The sequence below is a fragment of the Diabrotica virgifera genome, chromosome 6 (assembly GCF_917563875.1).
Source record: "Diabrotica virgifera virgifera chromosome 6, PGI_DIABVI_V3a".
Taxonomy (NCBI): Eukaryota; Metazoa; Arthropoda; class Insecta; order Coleoptera; family Chrysomelidae; genus Diabrotica; species Diabrotica virgifera.
Window position 1 is genome coordinate 79,312,138 of NC_065448.1, and position 14,833 is coordinate 79,326,970.

General features: G+C 31.0%; 1 protein-coding gene and 1 long non-coding RNA gene across 4 annotated transcripts in view; both read right to left on the minus strand.

Moving 5' to 3' along the window:
- LOC126886455 (zinc finger MYM-type protein 1-like) overlaps positions 1-14,833 on the minus strand; it is a 97,187-nt gene that overhangs the window by 33,788 nt on the left and 48,566 nt on the right. For all 3 annotated transcript variants that reach the window (XM_050653402.1, XM_050653400.1, XM_050653401.1), the window contains one exon: positions 1,331-1,456. In XM_050653402.1, the coding sequence (XP_050509359.1) occupies positions 1,331-1,456 (126 nt within the window). The remainder of the gene's footprint in view (positions 1-1,330; positions 1,457-14,833) is intronic.
- Positions 12,424-14,562, minus strand: LOC126886459 (uncharacterized). The gene is made up of 3 exons (XR_007698624.1): positions 14,061-14,562; positions 13,804-14,000; positions 12,424-13,741 (listed from the first exon to the last, which is right to left on the minus strand). It is a non-coding gene; the product is annotated as an uncharacterized LOC126886459 (long non-coding RNA).

A 14,833-nucleotide genomic window follows, 5' to 3' on the forward strand; every position in this document is an offset into this window, starting at 1 on the left:
ATTTGATAGATCTCAAATATATCAACACGCATGGGATAATAAACATAGAGTTCAGTGGAGAGATTCAAGTATAGTCCTGAAAGAAACATATAGCAAAAAGAGAAAAATCAAAGAAGCGGCTTTAATTATGCTAAATGAAACCAAATGTGTCGCAAATTCTTCGGTAGAATGCAGTAGGATGTGGTTACCCATACTAAAAGAGGAAGTCAATAGAAAGAAAATATCACGATTAGTAAGTCAATAACATACCGAGTTAGTACATATTTTATATTTTAGTATTATTTATATATCTATGTATATTAATATTATTTATAAATTAAAATAACATATTGTACATATTAAGGTCAGAATTTGGTATTAGTTTTGAGAGTAAACTAAATTAAGACCTAATGCTTACGATGTCGGGATAGTATCACGGGATTTTTCCTGGTTTTCCCTCGTGATTTACTATGAAATCTCTAACGCGAGAATTTTACTGTCACCATTGCATGTGGCTGTCTTTTAAAAGACAGATCACATGTTATGATTTTTTTTGTGACGGATATTCTTGAGTTGGGGTTGATTTCATGTAATCGAATGAACTATCTTTCAGTAAAGTCGTCCCAGGAACGCAACTCATAAATATTGGCAATATCATTGTAATGTCTTCTACTTTAAAATGTATCATATATGTCTGAATTGCCGATATAAATGAGTCAGATTAAATAAATTATTAGAAGAACTTTTTTACTAAGCAACAACATTTTTGTTTTATTCATTAATATTTTTTGTATTTTGACAACGACACCCGATTTGGGCGTCGAAACGTTAATAAAATCATTTTTTTAGTAAAATTATGGCTTATTTCCCATTAAAACTAGTTATGTAATTGCAAACATGCTACAAGAAAATATAGCTTCAGAACACTAAAAAGCAGTTCATGGTGTAAAATCTAAGATGCAACCATCATATATTAAATTTTATCAATTTTATACGAGGTATGTACAAAAATATGAATTTCGCTCAAGAGTAAAGTACCTTTATACACAAGTAGTTCACAATATTTAAATTAGAAGGATATAATGTACATTAAAACATAATTTTTAGTCATTCTAAACAACTTTTCATAATAGCAATTTTCCATATAATGAATTTAAATACATAAATAAACGAAGTTTTTGTTATGATAATCACATTTTCAGCTTGTTGAATCTAATAACACTTAAACTAATATCGCCAGTACCAAACAAAAAATATCGAGAAAACTTCAAAGCGTTTTTCTTAACAATTAAGATATTTTGACATAGCAATTGCATTTTTAACCATCAACATATTTTACCATTTATCTCACCTGAGTTATAATCATCTGCTTCATTCTTCAAGTCTTCTACATCAAGAAAAGTGGACTGCTGACTATCTAGATATCTAGGATCATCTTCAATAAAATCTTCCTTAATCTCAGCTTTTACTGTCATAGCTAATAAAAAATATGAATTACTTACATCACATTGTTTACTTAGCCCAATCAAAGAACAATGTGACCCAAAAAAATAAAGAAAGGATAAAAATTTGGAAATAGGTAAGTAGTTGAAATTGTTTATTTATATAGCAATAAGGCTGCACCTATATTGGATCCGTATTTCTCCGATCCGATCAGACGTCGCGTCGGTTTGAAAAACAAACTCAAGATATTAAAGCGGAGTACCTACACTGCAGTGGGAAGCCCGATCGGATATCGACCGACCGACGTCGAACTGAATTGGCGATTCGGATTAAGATCGCAGCGCCAATGTGGTATCAAATTGAACCGAGCTAAGGGGCCATTGTGAAGTGTGAAGTTAGTCGTATTGATGAAAGTGGAGAAACTACCGGCGCCGCGTCCCATTGTTTACATATTGTATTTGGTTGTATGTTTAGTTTTGTTCGTTTATCTGTGTTTTTCTTTTAAATTTAATTATATTTTATACACAAAACACAATTAACCTTTAACGCGAAACAACAAACAAAATAAATAAATAACAACAAAGGAGTAATATACAGCAACAATTAAACGTGATTAAACCATAAACAAACAAATTCTCCCAACCTAAACAATATGCCGGATGCCATGCCTTCAACCGTCAACGTGAAAGAAAATAAACAATGGCCCCTTAGCTCGGTTACTGCAATATCCTCCAGAGGGCGTATTGCTTAGGACGAGATGCCAATAGCTTCTGTTATCAATCGCCCGATATCGGATCGGGCTTTTCACTGCAATGTAGGGGAGCATCCATAAACTACGTCGTTGAAAAGGGGAAGGGGGGGACTTTGCTTATTACGACGGTATACGACAGGGGGGAGGGGGCCATAAGTGCACATCCGACGTCGTTTCAAGTTCACGAATATAAAAAATATACCCTATTTTAGAATGAAAAAGAATTTGTATATTACTTTTATCGCATACTTTTCATTTCGTTTTTATCACTCACAGCCTTAATAATATTGCTAGCAGTTTTATACAGAATAACAAACAATAAAACATTGTCCTATGTCTTTAAACAAATGCTTCTTTTCAGAACAACGTCTGGAAGCAATAAATATTAAACTGTTCACTTATTTACTGAATACTCTGTGTGAAAAACTTCTAAAAGAATGAATAGAAATAAAATATTCCATTCTATTTATTAGTTAGTAGTTAGTACATTGTATCTATTTATACTTAATAAAAAGAAATGGCATTGAAATCAAAACAAAATAAGTATCAAGATTTATATGATGCAGTTAAGAAAGTATACGAACTCCGATAAAAGTGTTGTCTTTTGTCCCTATAAAGCTAATTATTAGTTGTACAGTGAATTGAGAGAGTACGCGGATATTAATGAGCTTCATAGTAATACTGATTTGGATACATTCGTAAATAAACTTTGAGAGCTAACTTTTAAAAATCTAGGAATAACATGGAATTAAAAAAAATCACTAAAAAGGGGTGTCATGAGTTGCAATTGCGACGTCGGTATGAGGGGGGGGGGGTCAACTGCAAACGACGCTTTACGACGGAAGGGTGGAGGGTATTAAAAACTCCAAAATTTTTACGACGTAGTTTATGGATGTTCCCTAGGCACTTCGCTTTAAGGGGCTATCCTAGTGTAAAAGTACGAAATTCATATACTTTTTTGGTAATTCCTAAAATAAAAAGCACAGTACCAATTGTTTTGAAAATTTGCATGATCATTTACTATAAAAAGAAGTATTTATGTAAAACAATTTTCATAAAAAAATATTGAAAAGTAAACGATTTATACGCCATCTACTGGCACCGTGAAAATAAAAACGTAGGTCTACTGCTGCGGTGATTGGGACTAATAGAGATCCTGAAACATAAAATTTCAAAGTGATTATTGAAATATATTTTATATAAGTTATTTCCTAACTAGGATTTTTGAAAAATATTAAAATTTGGAAAAACGACGATGTGTTCAAATTTCTTTTTAATTTTCTAAAACATTTTCAGTTTCAAAAACCGCCAAATTGACAATGTTTATCCGATCAAAAAACCCCTAGTTGATGGTATAGAAAATAACTTATATGTCAATAATAACTTTGAAATTTTATCTTTTAGGATCTCTATTAGTCCCAATCATTGCAACAGTGGAGCTATGTTTTTATTTTCACGGTGCCTGTAGAATGGCGCATAAATCGTGTGATTTTCAATATTTTTTTAAGACAATTGTTTTACATGTACTTCTTTTTATAATAAATTCTCATGCAAATTTTCAAAACAATTGGTATAGTACTTTTTATTTTAGAATTTCATAAAAAAGTATGTGTATGTCGTACTTTTACACTAGGATAGCCCCTTAATACCTTGAGTTTGTTTTCAATCCGACGTCGGATCGGATCTGATCGGAGAAATACGGATCCAATGTAGGTGCAGCCTGAAAAGTTTACAATTCTACATCCCCTCCATTTTACAAAAAGTAGGAAATACCCCCTTCTTGGAGAAAAAAACACATTCAAAGTCCGGAATTTGATAAAATGATTAAATCTAAGCAACTTTTGTTCTATAGAGTTTTTTCACTAAGTTAATACTTTTCGAGTTATTTGCAAGCGAATATGTCTATTTTGACAAAAAAAAACATGTTTTTGGATGGTTTTTCCCAAATAATTCAAAAAGTTAAGTATTTTATCGAAAAAATGTTCTTAACAAAAATGTAACTCATAAAAAAGTGAAAACAATCGTGTATGCATGAAGTCTGTAGACCTACTAGAAGCAGATATGTAGCTAACGAAAAATAGGTTCTTATTCGCCAAATTCCAAATCGAATATTTCAACTTATAAAAAAAACTTCTAACGTTAAAGTAAGTGAGTTACGCTCAAAATATTTTTGATCCCTTTTATTTTTTAGTAAAAAGAATCGCGAAAATCACCCCCTAATTAGCATCCCAAATAAAATTAATCGTTACTGCTTCATAAGCTACTTTGCTTATGTATTCTTTATAATATATGGACCTGTAAGTTTCATCGGTTAAAAGTACTTATTTTTGAAAAGGCTGTAGTTAAAATGGCTTGGATGAGTCACTAATCACGAGTGTCTACAAATTTTGAACAGCCATAGCATAACCAATGTTTGTCTAACAGGAAAACAAAAAATTGAAAATATTCAGAAAAGCAAAATGTACATTTTATTACTCTCTGAGATTGTTGGTATTACTAATAATTTTTAAGTTATTTGGAAAAAAAAGGAATCTTTTTAAAATTAAAAAAAAAATACTTAAAAAACAAATTTTTTCAAAAATGAGCACTTTGAACCAATGAAACTTATAAATCATATAAATAATACACAAGTAAAGTAACTTGTGAACCGGTAACAAGTAATTTTATTTGGGATGCTAATAAAACAAAAATAAATCTTTTTTTAAAGTAAAGTTGTTTATTTGTTAAACCTTTATAAATTGTAATTTGTTATATTTGTTATATAAATGTAATTATTTATTTCTATATTATACAGGGTGTTTCATTGGGAAACGGAAATATTGAGTGGTGAATAAAGGTCACTGAGGCGGTACTAAACTTACGTTCATAGAAATTGGCCCACTTAAAAATTTGGTCATTTTTGATGTCTCATATTTCCTAAACCTGTGGGCCGATTTCAGTGATTTTTTAACCCGTGTTGAGCTGCCCCCCCCCCCACTTGCAAAAATTAAAAAACAAATAGCCCTGATTTATGAGCTATTTATGAGCTCTCATATTCCGCAAACTAAAAATTTTGAGCTCGTTCCACTGAGCAGGAATTTAATACCCTAGTGGGGGGGGGGGGGGGCTGACTCAGCCCCCCACTACTTAAAAATAGGAATATTGAATCGGTTTTTGCGGCAGAATTACGAGCTATTTATGAGCTCTTGAAATTATATAGTTTCGATTTTTGAGCTCATCCCCTTCACCCCCAAACAACCCTTTAATTGATTTAACTTAAGAGAAAGATGCTGAGAAAACTTAAAATATATCGTATTGCGGATATAATTCATATAGCTCATATACTCTAAGAATAAACTATTAAATCAAGAGCATTTCGATTATTGATCTACAACCCCTTCGCAAGAAAACCACCCTATCTTCCCGGCTTAAGAGAAAGTTGTACTTAAAATGCATTAAACTAATTATTTGGCGACTACATATCATTTAATAATTTATAAGCTTCCAAATTACGCGCATTTAGATCAGTAGATTGCAATTTATTTTGTATAGTGCAGTCACTGAAGATAAAAATCAACGATTACCTTCAATTTCGGTGAACCTTCATCGATTTTCACGAAAATTGGTCAGTAGTTAGAGGATACGTCAAGAAACAAAGGTGACATGGTACCACCTTGTGCCTTTACCCTGAGGGTGGATACCGCCCCTTCTCGGGGGTGAAAATTATTTTATAAAAAATAAATGCACAAATCAATAAAAGAACAAATTAAAAGCAAAATTTATTATATAAAGTTAATAAAATAAGTCAATACTTTTTAAGTTATTAAAGATCAAAGATTTTAATTATTTGTGAAAAAAATGCATGTTTTGAAAAGGTTTTTTGTAAATCACTGAAAAACTTTAAGTTTTTACAAAAAAGTTAATAGTAGTTTAATTCGTATAGCTTATATTCTAAGAATAAACTCTTAAATCATGCGTCTTTCGATTATAGAGCTACAACCCCTTCGCAAGAAAACGACCCCATATTTCCGGCTTAAGAGAGAGTTGTTCTTAAAATAATTTAAATTAATTATTTGGCGACTACATATCGTTTAATAATTTATGAGCTTGCAAAATATACGCATCTCAATTATTGAATTGCCATTTTCTTTCTATAGTGCAGTCACTGAAGGTAAAAATCAACTAGTACCTTCGATTTCGGTAAATCTCTATTTATTTTCACGAAATGACAATAACAACTTGGGGTTTTAGCCTGGGGTATATGTCACCCCTTCTCGGGAGTGAAAATTACTTTATTAAAAATAACCCCACAAATCGAGAGAGGGACAAATTGTAAGCAAAATTTGTTATATAATGTGATTAAAATAAATCAATACTTTTTGAGTTATTAAAGATCAAATATTTTAATTTTTGGAAAGAAAATGCATGCTTTAGAGCGATTTTTCATAAATGACTCAAAAACTGTAAGTTTTTACAAAAAAGTTTTCATCAATAAAATTGAAGCTAATAAAAAATATAATAAATTGCTTACTTGAAAAACCCTTTAATGTTAATTTAAAGTAAGTTATTGGTAATTAAATGTATATTTTTTTCCGCGACTGTTAAAATCTAAGGGTTCAAGCTTAAATAACGGGAAAGAGATGCATTTTATAACACTTAGGTACTAAATACTTGTCAAAGTACTTAGAAATACCTATGAAAAATAAGATGCAGAAAAAGTTGATAGTATCAAAATCCGCTCACCAATTTTCGTGAAAATGAATGGAGATTTACCGAAATCGAAGGTACTAGTTGATTTTTACCTTCAGTGACTGCACTATAGAAAGAAAATGGCAATTCAATAATTGAGATGCGTATATTTTGCAAGCTCATAAATTATTAAACGATATGTAGTCGCCAAATAATTAATTTAAATTATTTTAAGAACAACTCTCTCTTAAGCCGGGAATATGGGGTCGTTTTCTTGCGAAGGGGTTGTAGCTCTATAATCGAAAGACGCGTGATTTAAGAGTTTATTCTTAGAATATAAGCTATACGAATTAAACTACTATTAACTTTTTTGTAAAAACTTACAGTTTTTCAGTGATTTACAAAAAACCTTTTCAAAACATGCATTTTTTTTACAAATAATTAAAATCTTTGATCTTTAATAACTTAAAAAGTATTGACTTATTTTATTGACTTTATATAATAAATTTTGCTTTTAATTTGTTCTTTTATTGATTTGTGCATTTATTTTTTATAAAATAATTTTCACCCCCGAGAAGGGGCGGTATCCACCCTCAGGGTAAAGGCGCAAGGTGGTACCATGTCACCTTTGTTTCTTGACGTATCCTCTAACCACTGACCAATTTTCGTGAAAATCGATGAAGGTTCACCGAAATTGAAGGTAATCGTTGATTTTTACCTTCAGTGACTGCACTATACAAAATAAATTGCAATTTACTGATCTAAATGCGCGTAATTTGGAAGCTTATAAATTATTAAATGATATGTAGTCGCCAAATAATTAGTTTAACGCATTTTAAATACAACTTTCTCTTAAGCCGGGAAGATAGGGTGGTTTTCTGGCGAAGGGGTTGTAGCTCAATAATCGAAATGCTCTGGATTTAATAGTTTATTCTTAGAGTATATAAGCTATAGGAATTATATTCGCAATACGATATATTTTAAGTTTTCTCAGCATCTTTCTCTTAAGTTAAATCAATTAAAGGGTTGTTTGGGGGTGAAGGGGATGAGCTCAAAAATCGAAATTATATAATTTCAAGAGCTCATAAATAGCTCGTAATTCTGCCGCAAAAACCGATTCAATATTCCTATTTTTAAGTAGTGGGGGGGGGGCTGACTCAGCCCCCCCCCACTAGGGTATTAAATTCCTGCTCAGTGGAACGAGCTCAAAATTTTTAGTTTGCGGAATATGAGAGCTCATAAATCAGGGCTATTTGTTTTTTAATTTTTGCAAGTGGGGGGGGGGGGGCAGCTCAACACGGGTGATTTTTTAAACATGTTATAGCCTGATTCTTTAAAAATACGACTGTAATAATATTGTTGTTAAACAGGTAAATTTTCATTGTATACCGGGTGTACCAATCAAACTGAGTTTTTTCTCAAAGTTCGCATCACCCTGTGGAATATTCTAGCATTTATAAAATCCTGAAATTAGAACTTAACTATAGCCTCAGATTTTCGTAACATCCTGTTTTTTGATTCATTCGTTTATGTCGGATAGACATGTTCTTTATCAATATACGGTGTTTCTAAATAAGTGCGACAAACTTTAAGGGATAATTCTGCATGAAAAAATAATGACAGTTGGCTTTATAAACGTATGTCCGCAAACGTTTCGTTTCCGAGATACGGGATGTTGAATTTTTTCTTACAAACTGACGATTTATTTTATTGCTTTAAAACTGGTTGAGATATACCAATGAAATTTGATGGGTTTTAAGACGTAGTTATTGCACATTTTTTGACATACAATTAAGAATTTAATATTCACCATTGGCGTGCATACGGGTCATATTACCCGTATGCACGCGAATGGTGAATATAAAATTTTTAGTTGCATGTCAAAAAATGCGCAATAACTATCTCTTAAAACCTACCAAATTTGATGTGCATATCTCAACTGGTTTTAAAGCAATAAATAAAAATCGTCAGTTTGTAAGCAAAAATTCAACATCCCGTATCTCGGAAACGAAACATTTGCGGACATACGTTTATAAAGCCAACTGTCATTATTTTTTCATGCAGAATTATCCCTTAAAGTTTGTCTCAGGTATTTAGAAACACCGCGTATTGATGAAGAACCAACATAAACGAATGAATCAAAAAACAGAATGTTAAGAAAACCTGAGGCTATAGTTGGGTTTTAATTTCAGTGTTTTATAAATGCTAGAATATTTCACAGGGTGATGCTAACTTTGAGAAAAAACACAGCTTGATTGGTACACCCAGTATACAATGAAAATTTACCTGTTTAGCAACAATATTATTACAATCGTATTTTTAAAGAATCAGGCTATAACATGTTTAAAAAATCACTTAAGTCGGCCAACAGGTTTAGGAAATATGAGACAGCAAAAATGACCAAATTTTTAAGTTGGCCGATTTCTATGCACGTAAGTTTAGATATACCACATTTATTGCCTCACCAATTTTTATAACCGAGTTACAGGGTGTTTTATCGACTTTGCCCATTTCTTTCTGAACCCAGTACTTTAAAACCACCCTGTATATTTGTTTGATATTTGGTACAATATGTCCTATTTACAACCCAAACCATTCAGCTACTAATCACAAGAAAAATCCAGGTCCGGACTAAAAAAAAAATTAAATTCATTGTGACCTTGAAACAACACCCTGTACATATATTGAAATTTTTAAAATCTGTTTGCATATTTGAAGAGAGCACAAAAAACTAAGTTTATTGGTTCACTTAAATTTTTCGGCCAGACAATTTATGCCCGGTTGCACCAACAGATCTTAAGCTTAAGTCGAGAATTTCATAAGAATTAATATAATATAATTATAAGATATTACAATAAGAATACCATAATATAATATAATAGATATAATTGATAATAAGGTAAGAATCTAAAATTATGGTGCAACGTAAGTGATACTCAAGGAGGCCCTATTTATAAGTAGAGCTTAGCTAATCTGGAGCTTAAGATCTGTTGGTGCAACCAGGCATTAATGACTTTAAGTTTGAAATTATATTGCAGTTTTTCAGAACTCTTAGATGAACAAGCAAGTAATATTAACTTTTAATAATAAATTATTAACGTTAATGAACAAATAATGAACAGGTCCGCATTAACAAAAAAAAAAAAAACATAAAGTAATTGTGACCTTGAAACAACACCCTGTGTATTAAAATTTTCAAAATTCGTTTGCACATTTGAAAAGAGCATAAAAACTGAGTTTATAACTAACAAATTGAAAATTAAATCTATTGAAATTTTTTATAACTTTTTTTATACCTCTAACTGAGATTAAAAATCAGGTATTGGTATTAGTAACGTTTAATATTAAGTTAATAACTAAATACTCATTTTAAACATAATCAATAATTATTTACTACATTGGCACGACCCATTTACTAATCACAAGAAAAATCCAGGTCCGGGTTAACAATAAAAATATAAAGTAATAGTTACCTCGAAAAAACACCCTGTATATTGAAATTTTCAAAATCCGTTTGAACATTTGAAAAGAGCACAAAAAACTAAGCCCCGTATTTATAGTCAGTACTCAAGACTGATCTCGAGATCGGTCTCAGCCAAGACGATCTTACGGCAACGTCGAGCTCAAGACCACGTTCTGTTTTATAAACGAGTCTTCGGCTAATCTCGGCCAAGATTGATCTCGAGGCTGGAAAATTATGGATTTTAAGCAACTTTGACATAGAACACCAACTAAAAACTGTCAATCGTCAAGTTAAATATCTTTGCAATGTTTTTATATTTAATTTGTTTTTTGAAAATAGATTATTAAAATGTTTTCAGTTAAATAAAGTTTATTTTATTGATTGAAAGTTTACATTTTTATTTTTTCTAAATCTTACATGCTATTTTTTCAAAGGTTAATGACCTCTCATAATTTGTTTCCATTATGAGAAAGGATTTCTTTTCTTTGTGGTAAAGGATTGCATATTAAAGGAAAGTATAAATATATTCTTTGATATTACCCCAGTATAACAGAATACTGTGATATTACTTTATTCTTGGTTGGGAGTAATGGTTTATTTCTTATGAGAGAAAGCAAAGCAAATAAAACTCTGGTACTTCCTAGTATTACCTGCCTTTTTATTAATGGTGTAAGCTTTCTTCTATGTTTATATTCTTCATCTGACTAACAACAAAGAAGAAACCATGAGAGGTGGAACTTGTATAAAATGCAATTACTATTTTCATGGGAATAAGCCTCAATTTAAGTTTGAAATTAAATTTATTTAATGTTTAAATTCTTAAAGACAGATCACATGCTATAAATTTTTTGTGATGGATATTATTGAATTAAAGTTGATTTTATGTAATTGAATTAACTATATTTTAATAAAATCGTCCCAGGAATGCAACTCATTGGCGATATTGTTTTAAAGTCATCTACTCTAAAATGTATAAATATATGTCTGAATGAGTCAGATAAAATTAAATTATTAGAAGAATTTTTATCAAGCAACAACAATATTGATATAAAATATTAATCTTACCCAAATAACAGCACAAAAGTAAATATAGCCTATCCATTTCTACTGGAAATTAACGCTCCTCCTCCAATTCTACACTTCTATATCATCCAAATCTCCTTACTGCTTCGAACAACTCTTTTCATGGTCTTTATCTTTTTTTCTCTCCAAAAATAATCTCTTACATGTCGCTCTTACATTCAAGTAATGTTGACCTAGCCACCTGACTTTCCATATCTATTATTTTTGCCAGTCCTAACTCAGAACTGCCAGCCCCTACCAGTACTATGTCTATTTTCATTTCATCTTTCTTATTCATTGTTTCAAGTGCCACAAGCATACAATGCCACTTAAAATAACTGCTTCATAATACATTTTTGCATTATAGTTGTCCTACATACATTTTTGACTTCAATCATATACCATCGATCTGCTTACTAGCTTACTCTTAGTAGTATCTTTTCTATTTCTTTTTCTTCTTCCCATTTATCAATTATTGCCACTCCTAAATACTTGAATTTGTTGATATTTTCAATTTTGTATGCCTTTGTTCCTGTTTTTAGTGTGAAAAATTTATTCTATTTCATCTCTTCACACATTTCAATACACTTAATATTTTATTTTTGTTTCATTTATAGACATGCAATTTGCTTCACCTCTCAAGTTTCTAAACAACTTCAGCTTTTTTTCTTGTTAAGAGGACTATGTCATCTGCATAAATAATGGTATACAGTGATGAGCGTGCTATTAACTGGAAAAATGACACAAAAGATGGAAACATATAGTACGTTGTGAAATAAAAGGAGATGAAACTAGTAGAGGTGTACAATTATCAATAGGAACCTATAAATTTACATTACATTACTTAATTTCCCACCTTTAGACCTCTGTGACAGTTGCCATACTCCTCCCACACATCTAAAGGTGACAAACTATGTAATGTAAATTTATAGGTTCCTATAGATAATTTTACATCTCTTTATTTCACAACATATGTTTTCCATTTTTTGCGCTATTTTGCTGGTTACTAGAGTGCTCATCAAAGTATTGCTGTTTACACGCCTGGACCTCGGAGGTAATCTACACTATGTCGACATGGTGTTTTTTTATTAGTTGGATTATACACATTGGTTATATATTATCATTAAAATATAGTCATATTGTCTTTCAACTAATTATGGGATATATCAGATTTTTATTAACATCCTAAGTGCTCTAAACTTTGTTGCAAACACATGCTAAACACAGTTGCTCGAAATGACATAGTGTAGTTTACCTCCGAGGTCCAGATGTGTAATTAATTTTATATTTGGTAAGGAAAGGTTTGTCAAATAAATACTTATTTAAGAAGAGGGAAACTCATACTCATTTATTTTAAAATAAAATATAAAAAATACATATTAAGAAATAAAATAAAAAATAATATATTTAACATAATACAGATTCAATAATGTATTCTCAGAATAAATAAACAAATTCCAGTTGAACAAGAGAAAGATAGAAGGTTACTATATATTTATATTCCAAAAATATATGGTGAAAGTGCAATAGTAGAGTAGCAGTAGACAGGTAGGTAAAATAAATGATGATAAATTGATAAAGCACTGGAAATAACGATAAAGCACTAGAATCAGGCTAAATAGCATCTAAAATATGAAGACCAGAGAAGATATAATTTTGAACTATACAGGGCATACCACGATCCATATACATTCATCAAAATAGGACCACGTTCTAAGAGGAAGGATGGAAGCATATTTAATATAATTTTGAACTATTCAGGGCATACCACGATCCATATACATTCATCAAAATAGGACCACATTCTAAGAGGAAGGATGGAAGCATATGAAATACTTTCCAAAATAAACAAACAAATGTCAGCTGGACATATAACGAGAGAAAGACTATAGATTAGATATAAGGAACAAATAGAATAAGACATTGATATTTTAAAAATAAAAAATTGTAAGAAGAAATCCTTAAATAGACTGGAATGGAGCTGTATTCCTCAAGAGACCAAAACTCAAACAAAAAGGGTTGTCGAACAATGATCATGATGACATTTTGAGAAATAATACGACAAAAAAATCAAACACAATAAGAGTAGGTATTCAATAATGTATTCTCATGCAAAACATTGTTGAAAAAAATGTCACCAAAAATTTAGAGATTGTTCCACATCATTAACATGTCTATTTACCATCAGATCATTATTTACCTAGATTATAAGGTACTGCTGTAGCACATATTATTGCAAGACATGTATATAATTTGGTTTGTAGACCTTGTTGAAGACAAGGAAACTCTCTTTTCCAGGTTCCAAATAGCTTTTCTACATTTCTTGTTCTCACATGAGTACTATGGTAAAAATATCTTATTTTCTTGATCATTACCTAAAAAGATATTTATGTCTATTAAATAATCTACTATTTATTTAGCAATTATCAATAAATACCTGGCTGTAATACTGGGGTAAAAAGATAGTGTCTGTATGCATACCCACTACTGTCATCTATTCCTATTAATAATCCTGGAATTTCACTTCTTTCCATTTCACAATTTCACTCTTAATGCTCTTAGATCAAATATTGAATGACTTGATAACCTTGTTGTTGAACAATACAATAATATACATAATTTCTCTTCTAGTACCTACAAATTCATTTACATAATAAGAGCCTGAATAACATATATTGTATGTCTTTACAGTACCTGTACATTTTTGGAAAGTGGGCTTCCTTATAAAAACTGGTTATATTCCTATAAGTAGCATAAAACCTTTGTTGTTTAAGTTAATGCGCTGATTCGCTGATGAATTTCAATATTGTAATACTCCATTGTATTTTAGATTATATTTTTATCTTGAATATATCGCTTTTGTATACTTCCTGGGCGATTTTCTTCTCCAATATTATCAATAAACTCTAAAAATGCTTTTACTTCTTCATACATTTTTATTGTAATTAGAAAAACAAAAAATATATGTTGGAACTGAATTAAAAATATTCAAAATTCAAACAATAACAAACAAAGTTAGGTTAGAATCGCGGTCTTGAGGAAGGTCGATCGATGACTTGAGATTCGCCTGTCATTTTACACTTCCCAAGACTGCGTCGGGTCTCGAGATCGGTTTATAAAACACAAAGTTGGTTCAAGGTCGGTCTTGAGCATCGACGCTGTCTTGAGACTCGACTATAAATACGGGCCTAAGTTTATTGGTTCGCTTTAATTTTTTGCACAGACAATTTAATGAAATTGCTTTTGAAATTATATCGAAATTTTTGTAGAGTTCCTAAAAATTTCGGCATAATTTCAAAATTAAAGTCATTAAAATTTCTGCGAAAAAAATGGAAGCGAACCATGAAGCTTAGCTTTTGTGCTCTTTTCAAATGTTTAAACGGACTTTAAAAATTTCAATATACAGGGTGTTGCTTCACAGGCCCGGCCCCAGGGGTGGGCGAACTGGGCGGCTGCCTAGGGCGGCA